Raw genomic sequence first — 26,591 nt, 5'->3', positions numbered from 1 at the left:
GTAAGAAACTCCCTCACAAACTACAGCTCCCCGGGAACTAAGCTCTCGTTACCGAATTAAACAGCAACCTGCTCGGCGGGGCTTCGCCCTCAGGGGCCCGCTGAGGGGCGGCCGTGCCGGGTCCGCTCCTCACCTCAGCGGCGGGCAGCGGCCGCCTCCGAGCCGCCCTCGGGCCGCCGGGAAGCGGGCGCGGAGCCGCGGGGCGGTGGCGGAGGAGGGCCCCGGGCCGGGCCCCAATGAGGCGGCTGCGGGGCGGCGCTCGGCGGGCGCAGGCTCAGGCTCGCCGCGGCGTGGCGGCAGGCGCGGCCCCGGCAGCAGCAGCAGCCGCCGGGCGCCATGGGGCGTTAGCGCAGCCGGTGCCCTCGCTGTGCCGCAGGAAGGAGCCGCCGCCGCCGCTGCTGGCTGCCTCCCGAGCCGTTCCTCCGCCCGCTCCCTCGCCGCCCGGAGCCCCATGAGCCTGAACGAGCACTCGATGCAGGCGCTGTCCTGGCGGAAGCTCTACCTGAGCCGCGCCAAGCTGAAAGCCTCCAGCCGCACCTCCGCGCTGCTCTCCGGCTTCGCCATGGTGAGCGCCCGGCGGGCGAGGGGCGCTGACGGGCCGCCGGGGCTCGGGCGGGAAGCGTGGGCGGGGGGGGGAGGCGAAGCGGTGCCGCCGCTTCCCCTTTTTCTGACCGAGGACGAAGCCCTGAGGCGATAGCGGTCTTTCCCCGGCCCTTCCCCGGCCTCCTGCCCCCGGGGCTCGGCACACCCGGGCGGCCCCGGGGCGGCGGTGAGGAGGCGCCTGAGGGGGGGGAGGCCCCGGGAGCGCCCGGCCACGGCCCCGCCGGGCTTGGAGCTGCTCCGCTTCGCCCAGCGCTCACCGTGGCTCTGCTTCTGGATCCTTTTTATTTTTATTTTCTTCCTTCTTTGCGCTGGGTCTTAGAGTTGGCGGTGTCCCTCCAACTCCTTGCGCCTGTCGCCGGGCTTTCGCAGCGCCGCCGTTTGTGCGTGTGTGTGGAGGAACTCGGGGGCTGCTCAGCGCTGAGGGGTTTTGTGCGAGTTTTGGGAATGCCTCGTGGTGTTAGTGTGCTTGGGGTCTGCTACAGGATCACAGCCTGGTAACTCTAACTGCTTCAAGTGGAAGCTGGATATAATCAGAAATACGGTCATTTACAGACTCCATCGCATGTCCGGTCCCCTGACCTACCAAGCAGCCACCTGTGCGTCTGTGAAAATACCTCATATTCATGCATTTGTTCTGCGTTGATTTATTTTTGCCCCTCTTTCAGCAAGGCACTCCCCCGCCGTGCGATGAACCCCCCGCCAGACCACTGCTCTAGCTGGAGGATGCTGTTTCAAAACACAACAGCCGGTCCGCAGCCGCCTTCTGACGGTCAAATAAATGTCACTGCCCTTCTTGGATGGCTAAAAACAGCCGCAGCTCCTCGGGGTGGCGGTGCCCGGGGCCCGTTTGACTGACAGGCAGCTGTGTTGGTGCAGCGGCATGTTGGGCTCGGGTCTCCTTGGGTGACGCGCAGCTCGCACACCGCTGCTGCTGCTGGGTTTCCCTCATTGTGCGCTCCTCTTGTGTCAGAGCAGTTTGCCAGGCTGGCTGCTCGAGTCAGGATTTCTCACAGAGAGATGACAGAAGGGGAAAGCTGTAGTCTGCACTGTGCTTTTCTCTAAATACCTGCTGTGTGGGTTCTTAGCGTCCTGTGGATGTGCGAGGTGCATCCACTGCTTTCCTGGCTGTCTGCAGCAGATCTGGGAGCTCGGAGTCCTGCAGCTGGAAGCATCTGCTTTTGAATTGATGTTGCTCAGGGTAGTTCAGGAAAAAGCCACTTTGTTCTGATTAGCAAAAGCTGTAGTTGGAAGGAACATTGCCTGTGAATACTCATCCCATTTTGATTTTCTTCAAGTTACCCTCTCAAAAGTTCTGCTTTGATGTCCAGTGTGACCTTGTTAAAGAAAAACCAACTTGTAGCCTCGTTGGTTTGGCTGTTAAGAGATTGTTGTCTGGCTGGGACTTCCTCATCGGTTTCCAGAAGAGCTGACTTGACTTTCAAATATTTTTAGGTTTCTTTTGAATAACTTTGCTTATCTGCTAAAGTTTTCTTCAGCGATTTCTGCATTGAAAAGCAGGGCCTTCTTGCTGCCGCCACGCCTGTGCATTGTTTACCAGCTTCAGCAGATTCCTCAGCACCTGATATCTGAACAATAGGCTGCTCAAGTACAATCTAGTCTTGGATCTCAAACTTAGTACAGCAATTAAGTGTCATTGTTCCTCCCTTTTCCTTATCAACGCAGGGAAGAAAGAGCCTAAAAGACACGTTCAGGACCGCCCAGCAGATCGGTGGGAATTGTCAGGAGAGGAATGTGCACGTCTCCATGCCTGCTCCATTGATCCTTGTTCTTTTATTAAACAGTGCTTGCGTCCTCTAGTATGAGCTAAGTGTACCCCTGCTAAACTGGTCCTTTATTGTTGGACTAATCTCGTATGTAACAGCAGCCCTTTTCAGAGCTCATTCCCTCAAGATTAGTTAAGCTTACCCTAGTTAAATGATGCATGCCGAAGTCAAGGGATTGCACAGGGCAGTGACGTGTGTAGAGCATGAAATGTCAGGTCGCGCTTCCACAGAGGAAACTTATTAAAAGCCTGCTCCGTGATCAGTTTTGTTTTAGAGCCTGCAAATCAGTATTTTACACTTTGTGTTAACCTCAGGGAGAGCGGTGCAGGGTCTGGTGGCTGCAAACTGATGTTAGAGCCACTTTTCCCAGGAGTAAACCTCAGCATTTACTTTGGGCAGTTTTCCCTGGATGCTGTCTTCCACTGCCATATTCCTAAACAGAGAGCTGTGAAATTTATAAGTCCCCCAAACGTTTAGGGGTAAGGAAAGAAACTGGGGGGCATATGTAGTCCATGAAGGGAAGGAATGGAGGGTTCCCTCCGTGTGTTGGTAGATGCATCGAGGATTTATTCACACTTCTGTTTCATCTTCTAGATCTTGATGCCTGACTTCCTTTTCCATGCCTGTCTTTGTCTTAACCCAGTTTATCTCAGGGCTGACCATCACCACCAGGAATATTTTGCAGAACATATCCAGTGCTGCTAACACTAGCTCATCCACACCTGTAGTGGCAGTATCAAAATCTCCAGTGCAGGAGGATTGCTGGCAGGTTATTTTTGTTGGAATAATTAAGCGGATGTGTTAGCATCATTTTGTCACCACAGTTGCATCGTGGTAGTTTGACAACTGCATGATACCGGAGTTGAAAAAATCAGGGAAGTTGTTAAATCCCAACAGCCATCAAACTGGAAAACTCAAACATCCCCCCCACCCCCCAAAAAAAAAAAAAAAAAATAAATTGACAGCTCTGTGAAAATACCCGAGCCTAAATTAGGGATCTGCGTTATACAGCCATGATAGTTGATTTAGTTATGTTTAGAATTCGGAGGACGTTACTTACGAGACAGCGCGCACTTAACTTGTAAATGCCTCTCATGATTCAAGCTGGGCAGAGTGTCGTAAATAGTAGTATATAAGCTTCAAATACTGGATATCGTCAAAGAACCGTCAGCTCGTGCCTTTGAAATGTAGCCAATACAATCTTCTGCAGAGAGCTTCAGTCATCTTTTGTAGAAGATTGACTGCACTGATATACATTATTTCAATATCAACTACTATGGAGATATTTCAGGAAGGATCCAGACCCCGCTGCTGCCAGCGCTGAGCAGATAGCATAGCCCTTGTCTAGTAAGGGTTATTCTGCCATTCTAAATCACTCTGCAGTGATCTCTCTTCAGGAGTTGCAGCTGTAGTTAACCAGGATTCTGGTAGAATAATGTGCAAAAGCTGTGGTTTGTAACCTCCAGTAAAGCCTTACAGGCCTGGTTTCATGGCTCCTGTCACCACTTGCTTTTTACATTGCTGTTGCACCTGGAGGTTATGGCTTGCCTGGAAGAATCTCGTCTGTGTGAAAGGTTTCTTCTGTTTGCTTACAGTCGTGAAAGCAGCGTTTTGTTGCTCCGTTGAGCATCCCTGTCTCAGGTTATAGATGAGGAAGGCAGCAGCGAGGAGTGCTTAGGGCTCTAACAGCAGCTGCGGGTGGCTGCTCTGATTTGGAGGATGTCAAGGTGACATTAAGCTGCGGTTTCTTCTCCCTGCTGTGCTGTCTAATCTGACCTTGTACTTATAAACTAAATTTATCGTAAGTTATGCTGTGTGGAGATGCCGCCGCCTTAAGATGTGTTTATTCCTCTTACGTGGGTACTGCATTTTCATGTTTACCAACAAAATAAAATTAAATCATGCACTTCTGTTCCAGTGGTGACTTAGTGATTGTCAAGGCTTTGCCATTCTGCACCGTAACAAGCCCCAGCCGTGATTCTAGACAGACCATAAAGGAAGCTCACTTTCTCTTCTGTGTAAAAAAGCAGTAATAATGTCGTTATTTTGGCTCTTCTTTTTAAATTTCCTGTGACTCTGTACAGGCCAGAGCCAGTCTTTGTATGAGATGTTTATAACTCGTAATGAATGGTGCAGAGACTCGGTGGAGAGCCTGGCTTTGTGCCTCTGCCTCTGGGAGCGAGCAGCGCTGTCAGGAACAGAGACCGACCGGCTCCGGAGCGTGGACAGCCGGAGGAGCACGAGTTCCCTGCGATCCCATCCCGATCCCATCTCCTCCCTGCGGTCCCACATGTAGACAAGCTGGGGTTAGAACGTGGGATTTGTTATTGAAATAACCTAGTGATCTGAGCCCGAGACTTGGAGAGACCTCTCCTGTGGGGGGGCTTCCTGCTCAGAGTGGTGTATGTTACGGAGTCACTAGTGCATGGAAGTGTTTGGATAGCTAGATGCAGCCGAGCCTAGTCAGAGCTGCAGCAAGTGAGGGTAAGAAAATATTTCTGCAGGTAGGTGTTGATTAAAATATTTTAGTGATTGCTGTGTGCAATTTTACTGGGGCGTATTCTGGCATGGTGAGGTGCAGGTGCTGTAGCTCTGGTGTGCTTCTCCAGGTGAAGTTCTCCTTGTGTGGATGGACCCTTAAAATATGCAACCAGGAAGGAAGCTTTCTTAAAAGCCATTCTTGACATATCATGTGGTATAGAAACTGTCGTCTTCTGAATCAGTTCCTTATCTAGGAACGGTAGCTGTAGCCAGGGAAGAGGAGGTGAGAGCAATCCTGCGAGGATGTACAGGTAATCCTAGACTTGGGCTCAGTAAGTGCCTTTAGTAAGACTGATGTTTGAAGCCAGCAACCTTTCCGGAAGGGTTTTGTTTGTGACAATCTGCGAGGAAGCTCCCTCCGTGAGTGGTAGGCATAGTAAGAATGTGACGGTACCAAGAGCCAGTGTCTCTCAAGAGTATTCCATTAAACGTGTCGTTATAAGGTTGTCTATGTTTAAATCCAGTAACTTTTAATAATACTGGTTTCTCGCTCTCTGAATCTCAGATAAAAAGGAGAGAAGAGCGCTTGCCTTTGGAGCTCTAGACAGGTCAGATAGCATTATGTAGCGTACAGGAGACAAATCTACAGCAGTCCTGTCACCTGGCCGTCAGTGGGCACTGACCGCAGCCCCGAGTTACAGAATGCTTTTAGCTAAAATCGGGCATTTAGTGGAGAGGGTGGTCATCAGAGCTACAGTCAGCAGCGAGGAGTTAGAAATTGCTGTGGCTCTGCCTGGTTTGAAGCTCTCTCTGTGGCATGAAACGTGCTGAACTCGGCCTTGACTTGCAGCTGTATGTTAACGGCAGTACTTGCTGCTGCGAGAGGCAGACCCTAACAATTCACACGGTGCGGCGGTTACAGCGCGGGCTCCCAGCCCGTGTTATGTTCCTGCCTGCCAGAGCTCAGGGCGGCCTTTGTGGGGAAGGGGAGTAGAGGAAGTCATCTATAAATAGGCCCTAGATAATACAGATTTACTTGTATAAGATAAGGCATTTTATTTCCTTTTCTATACAGCAGTGGCTACTGATGCTGAAAAGGCTGTGAGCCTGTGGTTGTCAGAGAGCTCTCAGAAGCTGTTTGCTGCTGTTGCCCGTAATAGCAAAGAGCACGTACCTTTTTTCCACTGTTGAATCTCAAGTGTCATTATGACCTGCTACATGGGTGGCTTAGTTCGGTCCTCCGTTTTGTTTTCCTTCTGATTGGTGTCTCTCACATTTTATTTCCTCTGAATACTCATTTTGGAGAAGGCGATCCTAAAACAGGAATTGAAACTTGCTTTATTCTGAAATTGAAACCTTTCTTGTAGCCTATAAAATTGGGGAATAATGCTGAAGTGTGAAGCAAGCTGTTTATTGAGGTCCCACTGCTGCGGTAAAAATGAGCAAGTGGCAAGCCAGGACAGTTGCTCATCCTGCATTTCTGTGGCCATATAAGCTTTGTTTGTAGCTGTGTGTTTGGTTCTTTATGGAGAATTGCATTATTGCTGGTGAAAGTAGTTTTATTAATGGTTTTATTGTTATCACAGTTCTCTTCTTGTAAAACAGAGAAGTTGATGTTTTATAGAATCTAAGTCACTGTGTCAGTGCTCTTATGGATAGAAACTTTCAGAGCACTTGGGATAGCATCTGAATGCCCCGCTTCCTTTAGTTCTTTGAAGACTCCAGTCTTGCATCCTATGACCACGAGAGTCCCTTAGTTTTGTCAGGAAACTCTATTTCAGATTTACAGCTTCGTCGAGGGCTGCAGTAAATCTGTCAATTATATCTGTAGGATGATCTGAAGTTAAAGTTAGCTCTTCTCTGAGCCAGGGATTAGACCAGATGACCTCTTGAGGTGTCTTCCAGCCTGCGTTAGTCTATGGTTACGCAGCAAGGCAAGGTAATGGCAGCGAAACGTAACGGAAGTCATGGAGGAAGAATGTCCTGCATGGAGCACAGCATGTACACATCCGACCGTGCGTTGCATGGGCTTGGATCATAGCAAATGTGCTCACGGGGGCCCTGGTATGGTAAGTGTAACCTTACAAGAGCAGTTCTGATCTGTGTATTGAAATTGCAGCGTGAGCAAAGGAGACAGGAACTTCTCTTGCTTTGCATCACTGTTTGAAAACAGACGCAGGGCCTCATAATGAAAAAATGGAGCTTCTTGGTTTAGGTGCCTCAAGCCTGGCCCAGGCAGTTTGCTGCTCTTGAGAACAGAGGCTTGCAATTGAAAAGCACTGGCAGTTTTTTCTGCTAGTTTATAGTGAAAGGGTTCCCAAATTAGCTTCTTTGTCAGTTTGAGGAGACAGAAAGCACAAACTGATTTTTCACTTAGAGGTCAAGCAGGAGTTAGTCTGCCAGGTGCAAGCACAAGGAGGCTTTGCTGTACCCCCCGTGGAGAATTCTGTGCTTCACTTTGCTGTAGGCTCTTTCCTGTCCCAGCACGTGATTGCTAGTACTCTTCTCTCTGGTTCCAGCCGTGGGGAGGAGGTTGTGCTGCTTGCTGGCACGACAGCCAGCTGGGTTTCCTCCCTCATGGTGGCCTCCCTTGGTGCTTGCCATCAGAGCTGTGCTGGCACAAGCTGCTGGGGGGGGGACTCAAGAGAAGATGCCGAAACTGTCCTAGGCATGCACCCCCTGTGGAATGCTCCATTTTTTGTGTGTGTTTGTTTTCTAGGAATCAGGAGCTTGCCCCCCCTTGGTACGGAGCCTTTTTCTGGCAGGTTTTGGCTGTGTTGGGGTGCGCGAGACTTCGAGGCAGGGTGGCTGACTGCCCTGCCTCTGCTTTACTCACAGCTTAACTTCTTAGTGTCCCAAGCTGGGGGTAATTGGCAGTGTGTGGTGGTGACTACTTGGCTGCCAGATTATTGCACATGTTAGAAGGCTCGTGCTGGGGTTACCGTTCAGATGATGGTGATGGTCTCGGTAATTATTTTTATAGAGAGGGTATGCTTGCAATTAGAGTAGCTAATTGCATGGTATGGTTTGAGCTGAAGGAAGTTACACCCTTCCTGCTCGTGAGTTTAGTTGTGCCAAGCCTTAAGTAACAGCTCCAGTCTTGACAGATTTCTGAAAGCACTTCTGAGAGGTGATTTGGGGGCCTACCAACACAACAGACATCCCGTGCAGAGCAGATCGGTCTCAATGCCTTTGTCAGCCATACACCGAAGCTTTGCTGTGTACCTTGAACTTGGGGTAACTCGGGTTCCTGGTCTGCGCCCCCATTTTTTGTAGACCAGCTCTCCCTGCGATTTTCTCTGTGCTTATATAGGCGCAGAACTATGAGTGTCTGAATGCTGCTTAAATTCAGCTTGTTTCTTGTAAGATGTTATTTTGAGTATGCATATAATAAAGCCAAATCAGAAATAGGTGCTTTTGGATTAAATGTAATTTTAGCTGACACTGAAATGGAAAGAGCTCAGGAGCAGCTGTTATGTTGGAATTAAGAGAGTCTGACTAAACTTCAAAATCAGATGCTTGATATCATTATTACGTGGAGACATTGATTAATAGAAATGTAAAATGTCTTCAGTATTTGGTGAATTAAATGCTTTTTAAAAAATCATCAGTTCTTAAAAGAAAAAAACTTTTATGCAATTCTTTAGTGTCTTATTTGGTTGTTATCCTAATAAGTACTCGGATGGAGGATTAAAATGTCCTGCAATAGTGGGATGTTGTTGAGTCTAAAATAGATCTGGCAGCCTAGCTTTCAAATTCAAACTATGCACCAGAAAATTTGCATGAAATAAATTCTGTTAAGTATGAAAATGAATCCTCAGTGTTGAAGGCTTGCAGTTTTTCTGTGGAAAAACACAGCACGCAGGAAGCCCAGTTTCCCGTGAGTGCTTTGGTACTAAGGAGCGATCCCCGTAGAAGCGACACCCGACGGCTTTGTTTATCCTCTCAAATGTGAAGTTTTCCACAGCTGAGAAATGGTATCATAAGATCTTTGAACAAGAATTGTATATGTATTAATAAAATTTCTTGTTGAGTTCCTTGTAACACTTGGATGTTGTTCGCTAGCTGATTGGTTAGGCTTACGATGATAAAAGCTTTCAGTAAAGGAATTAAAATATTGGCAAAACTCCTTGAATGCCTGTTGAAACATGTCTGAGCAAAGGCCCCGGTTGGCTTAATATTTGGTACGTTAGCAATAAAGAGTTGCAGTGTCCTAGAATGCTGATTCTGTGCGTGCATGGAGATGGGATCCCAGACTTGGTGTAGTTTGGCTCTATATCTTCCTGCACATATATTACCTACACTTCAGGAAATTTTCTGTGTGAGCTTTTGATGAAAGTGGAGGTGTTGGAAACGTGCACTGTAGGCTGAACACCATCTAAGCCATTGGTGTCATTTAGCAGTGGGCTAAACCTGGCTCGGTGGGACTTGTGAGCTCATTTGTGTTAGGAAATACAATGCCTAACTGTTTTCGTGGTCTTCTGAGGGCAAACTGTTGCGTTACAGAAGAGCTAGACTCAGAGCTTAGTGCTGCTGAGAGTCCGAGGCCCTGGTACCACTGCTTCTCCCTCAGTCACACGCACCTGTGCCAGCTTCCCCGTTCCTTGGAGGCGTTGCTGGAACGGCTCGGTCCCCAACCTAGCGGGTGCTGACCGCTTCTTGACCAGGGTAGTGATTGCTGGGCGAGCGATCCGACTCGCTTCCATGAAGATTTGAGACTGGGCAGCCAAGGTGCGGGTCAGTCTGAGCTGTGCTGAACGGCAGAACTCTGCGTCTCCCTCATATGGGGTACATGTGTTCAGATTTAAGGCTGCCGTTAATTTTTTTTCTCTGTTCTGTTTTGAACATATTTTGTTTATTTAATGAGATACTTTGAGAAAGATCGCTAAACTTAGAGACATTGTTGCGCTATCCCCTGTATGGAAATGTGCTTTGTCTCAAAGGCATATTTATCAGGAAAGGGAACTTTTCAAGAAGGTTCCTGGGAGTAGCGTCACTCATCAGTTGCACATGCTTAAAATCACCTGGCGGTTTTAAAACCTGTTAAAAGCACGCTATGTAATTTCTTTTATCAAAAATATTTCAGCTGTGTTTATAAATTTCCTAGTGCTGTTATTTAATGGGAATTTCTGCTCTTAAAGCACGGGCATGCTTAGGGATCAGGTTTGTAAAAGGGCATGGCTGCATCGGATAGTAGAGGGCTGGCCTTGGAGCATATTCATGAGGTGTAGCGTGCTCACCCAGGGGTGCGGTTAGACAATTTCCAGAGTTTTGTGCTCTCTGGGATGTCTAATATTGGTTTGTTCCACGAACCGGATGATTTCTCCTATAAACACCAATATCCATGAGTTCAGACAGTAGAAACTGCTGCGCTCTCTCAATCTGGGATCTTAGTGCGCTGAATTGTAATTCCTTCTCAAATCTTTCCCTAGTAGTTCAAAGAGTTGCTAGCAACGTCTTTTCTGTCCTCCGGTCTTCTCCACGCTTATTCCCTCTAACAGGCTTATTTGGCCATGGACGTTGTGGAGCCTTTCACATTCTGAACTGCTTTTCTGGAGCCTGCTTATATACTTACTTTGAGTGAAGGCATATCACCAAGAGCCCCATGGAAAGGTGATCTTCCTAGTGAAAGGCTCCTGCTCTTCAGAACACAAATAGATAAGGTGAAGGGACCACCAGGCTTGTGAAGGGCAGCCTGCAGCCTTCCCAGGCCTTTGTGTTACTGATACCTACTTCAAAAGACTTGCTACGGTATTCATCCTACATATGTGTGGGACACACAACATTTCCTAATATCCAACAAAATTTATGATCTGTAGTAAAAGATCAAAAGCTGCCACTACGATATAATACAGGAAAGAAGAAATCTTTGTGACCAACATACTTCGACTCCTAAAATCCAGCTATTTTGTTGGGATGAGCTGGAGGTAGCAAGGTGGTTGTGCTGTTAGTAGTTCAGCGCATACTGATGGTTTACTTTACAAATGAGCAGCAAATATGAGAAAGGTGGCCTTTGCGGGATAGCTCAGACGTAAGATTGACATGAAAAGAAGTTCAAATGTAGTCTCTAATTTTGTTTGGATCAGACAATGTTCCGGAAATGTTTGGGCCCCAAATAAGTGTTTTTATTGTCAAAGAATAAACAGAATTAGTATGACATGCTTAATTATCCTGCAATGAAAATAATTTAAAATTAGAATAATCAATAACCAAAAAATATGTAACACAGGTAAATATCTCCTTTTTTTTCCCTTTCCTTTCAGGTGGCTATGGTAGAAGTTCAACTAGATGCAGACCATGACTACCCACGAGGTCTCTTGATAGCCTTCAGTGCCTGTACTACTGTCCTTGTCGCAGTTCACCTTTTTGCACTCATGATAAGTACCTGCATTCTTCCAAACATAGAGGCCGTTAGCAATGTGCATAATCTCAACTCTGTAAAGGAATCCCCTCACGAGCGTATGCACCGGCACATTGAGCTTGCCTGGGCGTTTTCTACTGTCATTGGGACTTTGCTCTTTCTTGCAGAGGTGGTATTACTGTGTTGGGTGAAGTTCCTTCCCTTAAAGAAGAACCCTAGCGGTCCGTCCCAGAACAGCAGCTCCACCATCACATCAGGACAGGCAGCAGCCATTGCATCAACGTCTATTATGGTTCCCTTTGGACTGATTTTCATTGTGTTTGCCGTCCACTTCTACAGGTCACTGGTCAGCCATAAAACAGACAGGCAGTTTCAGGAACTGAATGAACTTGCTGAATTTGCACGGCTCCAGGATCAGCTGGATCACAGAGGTGATGCCATCTCCCCAGCTGTTACCCATTTTGCATAAACCTGTACTTAAAGAAAATAAACCCACTGTCCTGCTTCTGCCTTGTTATGTTGACTCCCTCATGCATGAGCTGGTCAAACTGTTGATTTTCCCTTAAAGAGAAGGTTTATAAATGTTGTTTGAACTTTATGGAGAAAAAAAACGTTCTTGTCATAATCTGTTGGATCGCTGACATCTGAAGGAATGGATGGCGGGGTACGCTTGCACTGCACGTGCATCCCTCCTCATGTGAGCACTCTGGTTTGCTTCTTGTTAGTGCTGAATGGTGGCTATAGGAATACGTGGAGAGCAACACTGTAAATCTGGGTATTTGTTAGGGACAGATAGAGAATCCTTTTTCCTCTTTATTTGACGTTGGCATTTACTAGAAGATACTGCTTGTCCAATCCATGTTGCATGGCATGATACAAATTACTTGGGATATGCAGCAATTAGCACTTGGTTTCAGTGCTAGCGCTGCTCTCTCTGGAAAGCCTGACAGATGGTAGAAGTGAAAGCTTTCCCACCACCTTCCCCAGTATGTTTTGCTGCCAAGTAATTAATACTTCACTGATTTCTCCAGCGCCTTTTCCTATGGCAGTTACACATTTTATAACTTGCTAAACACCCATGACTAGTCCTACTGTGATGTGGTATGGCCACATGAGTAGGAATGAGACTACTATACTCTTCTTTGGAAGAAAATAAAAGCAATAACTGCTCTAAAGTTCTCGTGAGCTGGCACGTATTGTATTATCTGAAGAGATAGAATCGCCTGTTTTCCATTTAGGAATCTTTTTTTAAAAAAAGGAGGAACTAGATGGAAATTATCACTGGATAAATTTTGCTTGAAAATCAGAACCACTGCTGTTTTTTCCAAGCCAAAGTAGTAATTATTTTATACTTTTATATAAAAAAAATATATTTTTTAATAAATCCTCAGACACAAGCAGCAAAAGGTGCTTTCTCTGCATTGGATTCCCAAGTAATTAGCTATGCCTTGGTCTTCCTTGTTTAGAAAAAGTCTTCTGCTTGCTGAAGTGTTGTTGTATGTAATAACTTCAGACATTTTTTGCTTCCAAAGGATCTGGAAGACTAATTTTCTCTATGTCAATTTATTTATGAAAGTAGATTATTTGTAATTAACATTGCTGCTTACTTTTCAGACACGCATCTGTGATAGGCTACAGTGTCATTTTTCTGTTTTCTTCCTTACGAGGCCAAATGGAAGCTTTTGCTTCTTAGGTAAGAGGTGTGTCCAAGAAAGATGCAGCAGCTGTGCTGTGCTGCTTCAGTAATTCCAGCTATGTCTAGAAGTGGATTTTCTGGAATGCAGTTCTTGTATGGAGAAGCTTTGGGCTTTAATGGGTAAAAGCACTGAGTAAAAGTCATTATTTTTTTTTTTTAAGACAAACAGGTTTCAAATCTATTGGAACTAAACTTGACCCCATACTGTAGCTAACACTGTGGAATATAAACCTGTGGTGTTTTTCTTTTTTTAAACCCAGATGGGTTACAGGGAGCTGTACCTGACTGAGCCTGGGCTGGATGTGGTCTCTTATATCCAACCTCCATCTCAGGTTATCCCGATGTACTTACAAGCCATGGGATGTGTCGACAGGGTGGGTGGCAGAGTGTGGTGTTTACCAGGGAAGCAGCCCACTGAAGCGACTGGGACTGATCCCTCATGTCAGCACTGCTGCAGTGTGAAGTGTTGACAAGGCTACCTGCGGTGCATTTTGTGTTCTGAAAACTAACCATTAAAAAAGGACTTGGCATTTTTTCAGCAGCTTTCTTGCTGGGATATTCTCTGTCCACACACAAAAAACAACTTTCCACTTGCCAATTTCACAAGTCTTCCTGGCGTACAGGAGCCAGGCAGGATTTTCTGTAGCTCTGCCATTATTTTGTGTTTCAGGTATAAATATTCTATTACTGGTGTAAATCTGATGGTGAGAATTATGACTACAGTTCCTCAGGTATTCATTCATGGAGCACTGAAAAGATTAAATAGTAAAGGCATTAAATGCAACAGCATTCCAAAACATGAAATCTTTGCAGTAGGCACAAAATGTATTTGCCCATCCTTCCATGAAATACCAGTCCCATATTGGGAAGGGAGACTCAGTAAAGGAAGCAGATCTGACTCAATATTCATACTAGAACAAATGGCTTAAACAATACACTTCTGTCTGTAAGTTATGCATTTTAAAGTTCTAACGTTATTTTGAATGTAAGTCCAGAAAATGTTTTCCAAGCTTATTTTGTAAAATTATTTTCTGTCCTTAAGTTGCTGAATTTCTTTTTATCTTGCAGATCTTTTAAAAAGTGACAGGGAAGTGTTTTGTTTAGGAAATACAAAATTAAAAACTTCTTAATTTTTTCATGCTGTAAGTTTTGAGCTAATGGAGCTGTTACAACAGCTGCTTTTCTAACTTTTCTGCAATTTAATCTCTGATATCAAGTGTGTTTCTCTCATTTTCCAGCTCTGGAAATGGTTATGAATGTCATGCCTTGGGCACTCTCTCATAACTGTGTGCCAGAGGCAGTAACCAGACCCAACCGCGTGGCTCTAAATGTTAAAGAGTGCACACAAAGTTTTGGTTTTATTTATACTAATGGTATTATGCATTTACCTGAAGCATTTTAAACATCAGTTGTTGTATATCACTTCTTTAGATATAAAATCACTTCAAATAATGAAATAAAATATGCTCGGTTGCTGCTCATTATTTGTTACCTAGATGCCTAAAAAATGTTCTTCTTTGCATCCATTATCTCTGTGGCTATATTGTGCTAATCCTAACTGTATTTCTGAGGAACTCCGACATGTATGCCATTAGTCATCTCAGTCATACAAAGATGAAATTTCCTGTTCACACAGGTATAGGGAGCATAATGTTGGCAGCATGGTTTTCCTCCCCGCAGCACTGCTTACACCTCGATCCTAGGCATGTTTTGTTACTCTGAGTGTTTAAGTAGGAAAGTAGGTTATCATCTAGCTGAGAAAATGTGAAGAGTCAAGGGACCGCTTGAACTGTGAACAAGATGCGATACTCAGAAGCGCAGTTTAAATCAGGTGAACTAATTACACGCTCTCCCACAGTGCAGTTTTCACCAGGTGGCTGCAGTGCCACCTTCCTTCGTGTTCTCGTAGGTGACACTTATTGGTGCTGGCAGCTCCACACGGTCCTTGCCCCTCGGTGCAGGCGGAGCAGCCGGCACAGGGCCGTGGGCTGGCACAGGAGCAGAGCCGGTGCTCGATGTGGGGCTTTGCTCTAGTGCGGTTAGGGAAAAAAGCACTGTGTTACACGATGTGCACAGACAGCAAGTAAAGCTGCATTAATAAAAGTGCTAATTGAAACATCACCTGTTACAGCTTCCAAAGCCGCTTGGTTCACCAGTATGTATCCAGCTAAGCTGGGGTGCATTTATTTGACTGTACTTCTCTAGGGTTTTGTTTTTATAGCACTTAATTGAAACCCTGTTGCTTCTCTAAGGCACTGTTAAAGACCTTGAAACCAACAGGAGAGCTATTTCTGTGCAGAAGGAGTAAGCCAGAGGAGGTGGCCAGTCACTGCCTCTTCCAGCTTGTGTTTGTTTTGTTTTGTTGTTGTTTTTTTTTTCTTTTTTAATAATGGTGGGTGGGAAGAGGCCTCATGCTGAAGCATACGGGGGCAGTTTTGAAGGACAAGCGGGGTGACCACAAAGCGATATGCCACAGCGAGGACGCGAGACTCAAATGAGTAAGTAACCCAGGCTTACGTTCTTATCTTGCATCTCTTTTTCTTCAGCATCTGGTTATTAGTTTTGGTTGTCATCAAACATCACTTGGGCCTCTGCTAAGACAGCATCTGGATCGGCTAGTTCAATCTAAGTAAAAAGAATGCAAATCAATTATGTAGAGAGGGCTCAGAAATCATTTGGTTTTCACTCAAATCCCACTGTTGTCTCCGCAGCTATTGTCTGCGTTTCTTTTGTGCTGGGTCAGGTTTTGGTGCAGAAGTGTGTGCTTTCACAGGTGTGGGCGAGTCTGAGGCTCCAGCAGTGGACTTGTACCACTGGGCTGGCCGCTTGTCCCTGCGGGGCTGGTCAGCTCAATGCTGGACAAGAGCCTGAGTGTGCACCCCGAGAGCCTGGGGCCTGTGCGGTGGCTGTACAGCAAAGCGTGGCCCTGAGAGCCACCTCGAGCTCTGGTGAGTGCTGTTGGTGAAAACATGGTTAGCAAAAACAATTCCTAGGAATTACCTTTGGGATTGGATACTGAGTAGGGGCAGGAGCTTCATCTCGGCCAAAGTCGATCATAATCCCACATTTTGGTATGTCTGCCACCCAGATGCCTTCAAGCAATTGTCCCTTATCCAGGTAGAAGAATCGTCCTGGGCCGTGCTTCTTTCCATCTTTCCAACCTCCTTCATACCGATTTTCATTTGCTGCAATTCAGTACACGAACAGGCAGTGAAATGGGCACCATTTCATCATGGGGCTAGTCGTGAAACCAAGCAACGCAGCAGAGGTAAGAGCAGATCATCTGCTTGGCTCCAGATCCGGCCCTTCCCAGGGAGCCACAGCACAGCACACGGTGCTGCTTTGGCACTGCTCCATTTGCTGTACTGCAGAGCAAGAAAATGCCTGGCGAAGGAGCCCACGCTTGTCGCCAGAACAAGGTGTGTGTTGCCCTGCTTTGTTCTCCTCCTGCTGACACTCATTTTGTGCTCAAATCCCAAGCACGTGAGCTCGGGCTGGGCACCAAGCCACTGAGTCACCTTCACAGCCCGAGCACTGACAGGACACAAGCTTCAGGTCTGTCCCTGCCACACACCACAGAGGGAGCCTGCCTCAAAGGGCTTTGCTTGTCTGGGCAAGGAGGAGTAGCAGCAGCAGCTAGCTAAAATAATCTCGATTTCAAATAATACTTGTAGTTGGATTGCCTCTCAAGGAATTACGGCATGGGAGTTCCTGAAATGTCTGAAGGCTTCATGCAATCTCTTGCAGGCTGTTTTTCCAGCTGTATGGCATCTCTGTGGTTTTCTGCAAGTGGAGAGAGTGGGGGGTGCTCTGTGCTTCTCTCTGGGAATCCATCTATCACCAATGGGAAAAGCCCCTTCCTGACTCAGAGCTGCAAGGGGAGGAGAGCCGCCTCATCCAGTGCTGCTGTTTGAGAACAGGATGTTCACAGGGTGCTGGTGGGGCTGGGATGCATCCAGGCCGCCCTGTTCTCACCAGGAGATCCCTCTGCCATCCCCTTTTCCTAGAGACAGGGTTTCTAAGCCAACAAATGGGCATTTCTGACCAGGTGACTTAGTGGAAATATCTTTGGGTCTCAGCTGGACTCTGCCATTCCTTGAGGCAAGAGATGACACACATACCCAGGTAGAAATTGTGGGATCACCCTGGGAGCTGCTTGGCTCCTGTTCTCCAGCCTCTGCCCATGTGGAAAACAATAAAATCACAGACTGGGCTGTGTAGGACCCTCCACAGGCTGCGCTGTGGCATTTCAGTGTCCCCATCCACTGCCCCATGTCCTATCAGGGTATCTAGGGCTCCCTCACCCGCTGCCGTGCTGCAGCGGTGGTGGCAGAGCAGCACCTTGCTCCTGGCCACGCTCACCCTGCCAGGCACGCTGCCAGGAGGAGCGATTTACCCCGAGCTGTGGCTCGTTGTGACCTGTGCTGAAGAACTTTTTCTTTCACTGCTGCAACGCTGCCAGCACCCAGCCACGCTTCCAGCACCCAAGCTGAATGCGTTACCAGTTTGTGGGTATGGAATAATCGTTCTAGCTAATTTTAACCAAAGGAATCCAGCTCACTGGGGGGCCCAGGCTGTGCAGCCAGGCTCTGGAGTGGCACAGCAGCGGTGGGTCAGCCTGGAGGGTGTCCGGTTTGCAGTGGGGAGGGTGACTCGGACGGGAGCAAAGTGGGGCAGTTGACTGAGCTGCCCCTGGAAGCATGTGTTGCTGTCACTGGTATGAGCCATTGGTCCAAGCTGAATTTACAGCCAGCAGAGAGAGCAGAGTCATGTATGCGATGTGCAGAGGAAGTTGTGCTTGTTCCTCCCGGCTGCTTTGCTTAGTTAATGACTAGCTTTAAGATTGTTTCCAAGATAATAAGAAGAGATGAATAATAGATAACATTCCTTCAAATGTTCCTGGAACACAGTGTCTTATACTGCGAAGGACTGGGATTCTTGGCTTTGGGGAAAAATGTGTTAAATCCACAGCAAAATAAGAAAAAAAAAAATCCAAATTTCTATTTTTATGATGCCCCCAACATTCCCAATCTGTGATACACTCAGTGTCATGTCTGGGAAGGGATTGTGTACTAATGAAACCCCTACTAATTTGCTCAATGTGAGCCAGCGTCAGAAGTATGAGAGAGGATAGTGAGCCCAGAAAGATAGCTCTGTTGTTTTTTGTACTGGAAAACGGTCTCCTCTTTGGTATGCAGTAGCTAGAAAGCATGCCTGGCAAGGCGCCTGGTTTGAAAAGAGAGATTTTCTCTTCTCTGACCTAACAGTATATTATCTCTAACCCTAACCATCCCTGTCATTTAAATGTAAATCATAGCAAAAGCAAGCTTCCATGCGTGTGGCCTTGAGCATCGTGGCACCCGCTCTTGCCCAGCCCCTGCTGCCTCCAGCCCAGAGCCCCGAGGGAGGAATCAGGGCAGCTGCCTCCACCCCAACATGAAGCTGTGGGGGCGATTCAAGGCAGCACCCACCGATCTGGCCGATGTCAGGAGAGCAGCGTGATGCTGATCGTTTCGGAGGGAAGGACCATCCCTGCTTGATGTGGGTTTTGCGCAGGGGCAGGTGGACACGCCGGTACTTACACAGGCACAGCATCCCCTGCCCGCCTGGCTGGCCCGCCAGCCACTGCCCCTCGTAGACGGAGCCGTCCCCGTAGCACATCCGACCCCAGCCGCTCCTCAGCCCGCCGCTCCACTCGCCCTCGTAGCACTCCCCGCTGGGGTAGAACATCGTCCCGTAGCCCTGTGCGCAGCAGAGACGGGCAGTTAGGAGCCTCGCTATTGAAAGGTGTCAGTGTTTGATTTGGGGATATTAATTTCTGGACATACCGCTCCTGTTCTTACTACCTTTAGATATGTAGCTGCCTGATGGCACAGCTCAACCACTGTCCGTGTGCTGAAGGGGCGGTGAAGGAAATAGAGGTGATGCGATAGGATTTTTTTTTTTGCCAATGATATTTCAATGACAAAATCTCAGGTTTATATCTCTGTATATTATTTTTGGCATGACTGCTGCTAATATTTAGCCAAAAGCAGGTTCTACTCGTATATAAACCTGCATGGGGATACACAATGTAAGACACCTGCCTCTGCAAGTGGGATTTGGTGTCCTTTGACCCAGCCAATGTCTCCTGCAGCCCTGAGCATCCCAGGCTGGCAACCCTTTCCCTGCCCTGGGCAGACTGACAGTATCCCAGTGCTGCTAACGATGGATTTTGCCTTCTGCTCCATCCATAAACCCACGCAGGTTTTGCTCCTCAAACTGGCTCTCAGCTTGATTTGTTCGGTGAACTTGTGAATTGAGCCCAGTGATTGTGTGCAGGCCAGAAACCCCAGGGAGGTGTTTGTCCTCTGCGTGTGCTTGCCAGGTAAGAGACATCCCTGTAACGAGGCATGATACCAGTGAGAAATATTTACATATGATTAATGAGTTTTCCCATAGGAAGAAAGCAGTAATTTATCTCTGGGAAAAAAAAATCAGTTACAGAAATAACTGATTTTTCTGAGCACTAATTCTACTAAACTGCATGGATATAAAGGGGAGGATTTTATAGGGGGTAAAAGAAAAAGAAAAACAACCTACTGATGTTTGGATATAGTAAATATTTTGCCAGAGCTCAACCATCCAAAATACATTCTCAGGGAATGAGGAAGGAAGCTCCTGCAAAGAGGCTCGAGCCAGAGAGCTGCACGCCAGTTAGAAGCGTAAGAGGCCATTAATTCAATTTAGGAGCGGACACAAAGGCGAATGCAAGGTTCCCATTGGCAGATCAGAAAATGCTCCTAAAAGGATTTTGCACATAGGATTGCAGTCATTTTTACCAGATGACTTCCTCACTGAGCTCCCTGTAGAAAAACCAGTGATTTATGTGACAGGCTTAATTTCCTGAAGAACTTGTGTTTTTTGCTTAATGCGCTGTAAAACTCGCAGCACAGCGCTTCTAAGCTGTATTTTCCTGCAGTGCTTGCAACCATATTCCATCAGCAAGTTCCTCTGACTGCTGCAAGCATGCTGGAAGCACAGCAGGTGGTGCGAGTCAGGACACACGGACACCCGGACACACAACCTGTGCGGCTAATCTAGAGGGAGCCAGAGCAATGAGGGGCAGCGTGGGGCTGGGCAGGGGGTCCCTCCTGCTGGGGCTGGGGACTGCAGGCTCTGTAGGGTGATGGATGCCACTCTTGAAGTTTCCTGGGCTCTCTGGAGGGACAAGGCAAAATTTAAAGCAAAGCCAAGCCTGGAGGCAGGAGGGAAGGGAGGGCAGGCAAGGCTCCCCACTGTGAGACAGCTTCAATTTGAGATCTCTTGCTCTTGCCTTCATTTTCTTGCTCTACATATTAATTTACCCCAAACCCCTCCATGCCTTCAATGCAGCCTCAGGGGACAGGCACCATTTGAAAAACCAGTACTTTAAGTTATTTTTTTGCATGTTTCAGGGCAGATGCCGGAAATCACACTTACACATTTTTTGTCGTTTTTCCACCAGCCTGTGTACACTTTCTTGTATTCCTTGGTCACGGGGTGAGGAATGCTGTATGAGCCATACCCGTCCCGCTTCCCAAACTTCCAGTCACCGCTGTAAATAGCGCCGGTGCGCTTCCAGATCTGGGTGCCTTTACCTGTTTCAACGAACAGGAAATACAAGGAGGTCATCACAACGGGTAGGAGAAGGCTTGATGCTAAATTAATACTACAGAAGCCAAGCACGTTTCAATGTTAGCGATGCAGCAGCAACCCTGCTTTTTTGGGCTGTTTCTGTGCACTGGGTTGTGTTTTCCCTGCGACCCGCGCGGTGGGAGCCGAGAGCGCTCTGTCGAGCACAGCTGGGGCGGGTTTGGATACATGGAGCTGAGTGCAGGTGGTTGTATTTTTAGAGGATTTTTAAAATCCATAATCTAGATGGGTCAGGTAATTGCCCTGCAGCTGAGTGCATGTAAAAGCTCTTCATGTTACCTATTAGAAATACGTCTGAGCACACTTTTGCATGGCATTATATTTAACACAGTCATACATACACGAATGCTCTTCCAGGAGTACATAACAATCCCTGACCATTCCCTGGCCCTTTGAACCTTTGTAAAGACACCTCTATGGATATTTTTTCTTCAAACAATACATCTTACCATGCTTCAAGTTGTCCAACCATTCTCCAGTGTACTGATCCCCATTTACAGCATAGACCGTATGTCTTAACCCACATTTCTGTGCCTTCCCGTCCCATTCATGCCAGAGAGGCTCTATGGCCCTGGGGTATTTCACAACAGGCATTGTGTTTTCAGCTGGAGAGGAAAACAAACGATTGCCAGAAATAAATTAGGGTGAAATTGCTAAGGCAGGTACCGCAGAACAGTCTATCAGTGAACTGTATTTTAATATGCACCTGAGTCAGTAATTGATGTCTGTTTTTGACACTGTATCAAAGATAAATTATACATATATATAAGGATATGACGAACAGAAGGTATCTAAAAATACCCATGTATGAAACTGCACTATCTAAAAATAGGCTTGTAGTATGTTAGGAAATGCTAAATCAGCTTCAGCAGGATATATCTGCGGTGGACATTGGTCTCTGCACCTGCAAGAGGACTTTGGGACATGAGGGAAGGTCAGCCCTGACCTGGCACAGTGGAGACGCAGACAAGCTGCTTCCCAGGGCTCATCCTCCACCTGCTCCTTGCCAAGCAGGAGCACTGGTTCAAGCAAATTGTTTGTTTGTTTGTTTTTAGGAAATAGCTCACTGCTAGGGAGTAAAAGCTAGATATATCTTAGAAAACAGAGTAACAGAGGTAGCATTCATCCTTAGTTTTCCACTTGGTCATTCAAAAATGATTTAGGGGGATATCACTGCCAAAAATATATATATATATATTGGTGTCTCACAATCCTTCCCACCCAAAACAAAGCAGTGCTGTTCATTGTGCTACCCATCTTGCTCCTCACCCGTGGCACTGGGGCAGCATGGGGCAGGCAGCGGCAGTGGGAATGGAGCTCATTGTGAGCTCAGGGGGGAAAATTCCTGCAGCCACCCTGGCCAGGTGCGTACCAGCCCACAGAGGGGCTGCGGGCCCATTCCTCTGTGTTGTCCCCACTTTAGCTTTGTGATGAGAGAGATGAGGGTGCAAGAGAGCAGTGGGAGTGGGTGATTTTAGCAACGAAGGCAAAGGAAACAAACGCAAAGGAGCGATGCTGCAGGAAAGCCCACATGCTGGAGGGGCAAAGCACCCTCGAGCTGGACCCACGTTCTCCTGCCCCCAGCCCCAGCTACCCCACGGGCACCAACCTGCGCTCGGAGAGCGGTGCGGGCTGGGTGCTGCAGCTGTGCACACCAGGGCCGAGTCGTCATAGCAACTCTGCCAAACTCCTGCGCGAAGGGAGACGGGAGCCCAGCAGGCTGTGAGCGGCCCGTAGGGAAAGTCACTGGGAAATGAAAACTGGCTCCTGGCCCGCTTCGGCGACTCCAGCGATCTGAAAGTACGGCATGGTGACGGTGCCCGTTGTCGTCAGGACGGGGGGTGCTGTGCACGCACCAACATGCCCCGTAGGGAAAGGACGCATCTAAGGCGCTGCCAGGTAACACACAAATCAGCCTTGCAAGTGGCAGAAGAAAATGGAGAAACCCCTTGAAAATGCACATCGGAGGTCGCATGCAGAAATCCGACTAAACCTGACACTTCCTGTTGTTAAAAATGAGATGAAGATGTTCAGGAAGGATTTAATCACCCTTGTTCATAAAACGTTTCCTGGCTTTGGGCGCAGCCTAAGAATCGCCAAAGACAATTGTTCCTGTGTTTTACCATGGCAAAGGTACAGTGCTGCAGAGGGAGACGGGGATTTGTGGGGGAAATGAGAGAAACCCATGAGGGGGAAGAAAAAATGCTTACTGCAGCCCAAAAATTACAGTCTTAAATTGCAACCAGAAATAGGTCCTTCTGGAAAAGTATTAATTATTTTGACTGTTTCAGCCCCTATATTGTACCGCAGTTAACCGAGAATTTGTCAATTAAAATAATTAGCTAGCTCAGACAATTTCACTTGTTTATTTTTAAACAGTGCAGGTTGTCCAAGGATTTTGAAAAGCAAGTCCAAACTGTGTATCACCTAACCACAGCTTTTGCTAAGCAGAAGATATATGCATGTATATATTTGAAATTCAGTATGTATTTTAAACTGGTTTAGATGCAATGAAGAATTTAAAAGGATTAAGATAATTAAGCAACAAATTAAAATTCACAAATTGGTTTCTTAACCTTTTTAATGTTTAGAGAAAGCACAGAGGCATGTGTAAGTAAAGCCAGTGGTAATTAAAATAATATACGAGCATGTGTTGCATAGAAAAATTCCGAGTAGAGCTGTGGTCTCTCCAGCAAAGCACTTGCTAAACAGAACCAAAAGACACCCCAGGACTGAGTCTGCACCTTTCAACAAAGCAGCATTGCTCTCCTGCCGAGGGCTGATCCCCAAATGATTTAAGAGAGGGCTCTACTATATTAAAATATTTTTTAATTATATTGTATTTAAAAAAAGAAAAACTTTCTCCAAGTTCCAGCTAGGATGGTAGCTCCAGTACGTGCTGAAAAACAAACCAAGCAATGGGAGGATGCTGGGGAAACATGCCCAGATATCAGCCATTTGTGGAGCAAGGCCACGAGACGTATGAATGTGCCTTATTTTTTTTCAGTCTAAAGATTTAGATTTTTTATTGTTATTAAATAAACCCAGAGGACCTCAGTGTTCTACAACATCTGAAACCAATCATTTTCACAATGAAAGCAGACAGCTGCTCTGAGCTGAGTTTGCTCTCACAAAGCTCAGGGAATCACCGAAGTGAAATGCCCAAACCAACTGAAAACTATCAGAGTCAATAATTTAAGTTTATTCTGGGAACTCTGTAGAATAAATAGAGAGAAACACTTAGAGAAACATATGCTGGAATTCTTTAAAGGTGAAGAATGTGACAACAACATACTGTGGAAGTAGGATGCTCAGATGTGTGTTTTATTGCTGCTATATTCAAAATAAAAGCCAGAGGAAGAGGTGGGAGGGTCTTGGACTCGAACCAAGCGTGTGTCAGTTTTGGCCAAATGAGTACAGAGTGGGTGCAGCACTGAGGGCTCTTCCCCTCAGCTCTGTTTTTAAGAATTATTATTAGCAGGATTTGGGATGGATTAATGTAGAAGGTTTGAGATATAAATTTCACTGGCTGATTTTTGCTTAAATAACAGCCTTGAGGGAAAGTGTTTCTTTAAATCTCTTCCCTCCTGTTTGCTGTGAACAGCTCTCTCAAGATAAAAAAAAAAAAAAAAAGGTGTTGCTTTTACATCCAAACAATCTAAAGTAAGAGCTCTAGGTTATCTGAAATGTTCAAGCACTGTCATAATCATGCAAAGTGAAATGTTTACTGGAGGGCGGCTGAAGCCGATGCTTACCAGATACTCTCTCCCCCTGTATTTCATTCTTTTGCTGCAGATTTACAGTTAATTGCCTCTACTCAAACACCTGCAACAACACTGCTCAGACTGATGTAAACCAATGAAGTTACCCAAAGCTGAGAATTATTTGCTGCGCAACTGGAGAGTGCCTTGTGGGATCCTCAGCACTGTTTTAAAACATGCAGGTCACGGTATGATGACGGAGGCAAGAGAAATTTGGCCATGCTTGAGATAATGCCTCGTTTGTTCCAAGTCCTTAACTGAGGAATAAGTCCAGATTACAAAATAAGATCAGCAGTACCAATTCCCAGCTGAAACATGAGCTAAGTATTTTATTTACCATGGCTTACTGTCACCTGATGAGTGAATGGGAATTTACCATGTTTGCATTTTATCCTTTCCAGTTTGCACTGTTTTGCTGTGATCTTTAACTTGAATAATTAACTCAATTTCTTTGATATGTTTTCTGGCAATGAATGGTTGATGACATGGTGGTTAATCAAGGTAAAGGCAAAACAGATTTTGTATTTGTAGATTTGCTTTTCAAAGGCCTTAGAAGAAAAGCCAGCCATTAAAAAGCTGGAATGTTAGAGCTGGAAGGTTAGCCTTGCAAGATACCTAAAAGTGTTCTTTAGAATACTCGGGTTCAGAGGAAAGTTAACATTTGTCATGTGTTGACACTGGTGAAAGACACTGGAGAAAGAGACAATAAGAAGTCTCTCTCACTGTTAAACCTGCACAGCCACGTTTCTGGCTTCTGTAAAATGCTAAACTGAATCAAAGTCTCATCTACACCAGCGCTAAGCTGTGGGAGCAGAGGGAGGGCTGGGGACATAGCCAGTGCAACTGCCCAGGTCTTGACTGCAGTGGTGGATAGGGAGGCATCCTTGAAATCGAATATGAAAACTGTATATGATGGGGGTTAATCGGCTGTTGACTGAGCAGCATGTGTGGTTTGTTAAGCAGGCCTGCAGGAAAAGCATGCAGAAAGAATGGAGGCTCTCTGGAGATAAATCAGACTCCAGAAAACCAGGCAGGGCTGTTGGAGCCCCAGCCCCAGGGACACACTCTGAGGAATTTGCCCCAAACTCCAGCTGAGCGGCAGAACCTGTTTCTAACACAGGGCTGGAAAGGTGAGGTGTGGAAAAGCCAGGAGTGGCATTTTTTAAATAGCTTTTCTGCAGCAGACTGTACCTCTCCTGTTTGGTCAGGGCAGGAGCCGTTTCTGCAGGCAGAGGTGGACAACCTTCAGCACAGCCGTACCGAGATGCGAGCGTCCGCTGCTCCTCTGGGCCGTCCCTTCCCTGTGTCCTCGTGTGCTGGAGCAAGAAGATCTGACTTAGATCTGCATTATTCATCAGGCATCGCTGTGAAGGATTTTTGGATTAGTGCACACCCTCTTACAGACCCACCATGGATATCTTGGTCCCATCAGGATTTTTGCAGAATCTATATTAAGGAGACTGCCAATTTGAAAACTTACTAAAAAGTTAAAGTGGTGAACACTTAGATTTTTGAGTCTCTTCCTTTAGGAAATCTAATTTTGCAGCACATTTCAGTTGTTGCAGACAGAGAAGTGCAAAAAGCCTGAAAACTCAAGGAAATGTTTAAAGAAAATGAATGCAGAGAACTTGGATATGCAAATTTGAGTCTCTCAAGACCATATACTGCTATATAAATTATGTGATTTTTCTTTTACAAGTGTTAACTAAGAAACCAGTCCTTTTATAATAGACGTATATAATCAAAATCTTCAGTTTCCATTCTCAGCGAGTAAAAATATATACACTTATAATTAACAAATTGTTTAGTTTGTTACAAAAAAATAAAATCACTGTTGTCTTACCTCACTCTGATTTTATATGTAAAGATGTGACTGAAATAATGAGATTATACAAACAGCAATAATCTCCCAGGAGATGGAAAGAGATTACAGGTAATTCTGAAATCTTTTGTAACAACACAACTTTAAATACTTTTAGAACTAGCAGTGCAGATAGCCTCTTTTGTATGTAGTGAAATTCTTTTGTGTTACTGTTTTAAAGAAAACGCACCTCTTGAACAAATATTACTAATTAGCACACTTTAGTTAAAAGACTTTGAAAGAAATCTTTTGGGGTTATAATTATATACAGCCTCAATACCTGTAAGCATTGTTCCTTGTCAAGAGGCGAAGGGAAAGAATATTAAATCTTTGAATAAAGTTCTGGTGATCCCTCAGCAGGTCTCTGTTC

General features: G+C 46.2%; 2 protein-coding genes and 1 long non-coding RNA gene across 10 annotated transcripts; 2 read left to right on the top strand and 1 right to left on the bottom strand.

The window, feature by feature from the left end:
- The first annotated feature begins 258 nt into the window (after positions 1-258).
- LOC106031142 (calcium release-activated calcium channel protein 1) lies at positions 259-14,406 on the top strand. Its single transcript, XM_048073835.2, has 2 exons — positions 259-565; positions 11,132-14,406. Exons 1-2 carry the CDS (start codon positions 452-454, stop codon positions 11,696-11,698), a joined length of 681 nt encoding a protein of 226 aa, XP_047929792.1. The 5' UTR covers positions 259-451; the 3' UTR covers positions 11,699-14,406.
- Positions 6,164-25,715, bottom strand: MORN3 (MORN repeat containing 3). 8 transcript variants are annotated; one of them, XM_066979001.1, is made up of 8 exons: positions 25,552-25,715; positions 22,209-22,393; positions 21,049-21,204; positions 20,387-20,544; positions 18,508-18,667; positions 15,926-16,110; positions 15,443-15,550; positions 6,164-6,182 (listed from the first exon to the last, which is right to left on the bottom strand). In XM_066979001.1, exons 1-7 carry the CDS (start codon positions 25,713-25,715, stop codon positions 15,482-15,484), a joined length of 1,077 nt encoding a protein of 358 aa, XP_066835102.1. In that variant the 3' UTR covers positions 6,164-6,182; positions 15,443-15,481. The 8 variants fall into 8 exon arrangements, with proteins under 8 accessions (XP_066835102.1, XP_047929784.2, XP_066835103.1 ...); XM_048073827.2 differs by lacking the exon at positions 6,164-6,182 and adding an exon at positions 11,122-11,967; XM_066979002.1 differs by lacking the exon at positions 6,164-6,182 and adding an exon at positions 13,165-14,955.
- On the top strand, positions 22,512-26,204 carry LOC136786555 (uncharacterized). The gene is made up of 3 exons (XR_010825540.1): positions 22,512-22,732; positions 24,395-25,490; positions 25,569-26,204. It is a non-coding gene; the product is annotated as an uncharacterized lncRNA (long non-coding RNA).
- The last annotated feature ends 387 nt before the right edge of the window (positions 26,205-26,591 follow it).

Source organism: Anser cygnoides, chromosome 17 (genome assembly GCF_040182565.1).
Source record: "Anser cygnoides isolate HZ-2024a breed goose chromosome 17, Taihu_goose_T2T_genome, whole genome shotgun sequence".
NCBI classification, from domain to species: Eukaryota; Metazoa; Chordata; class Aves; order Anseriformes; family Anatidae; genus Anser; species Anser cygnoides.
This window is presented reverse-complemented; position numbering and strand designations above follow the sequence as displayed.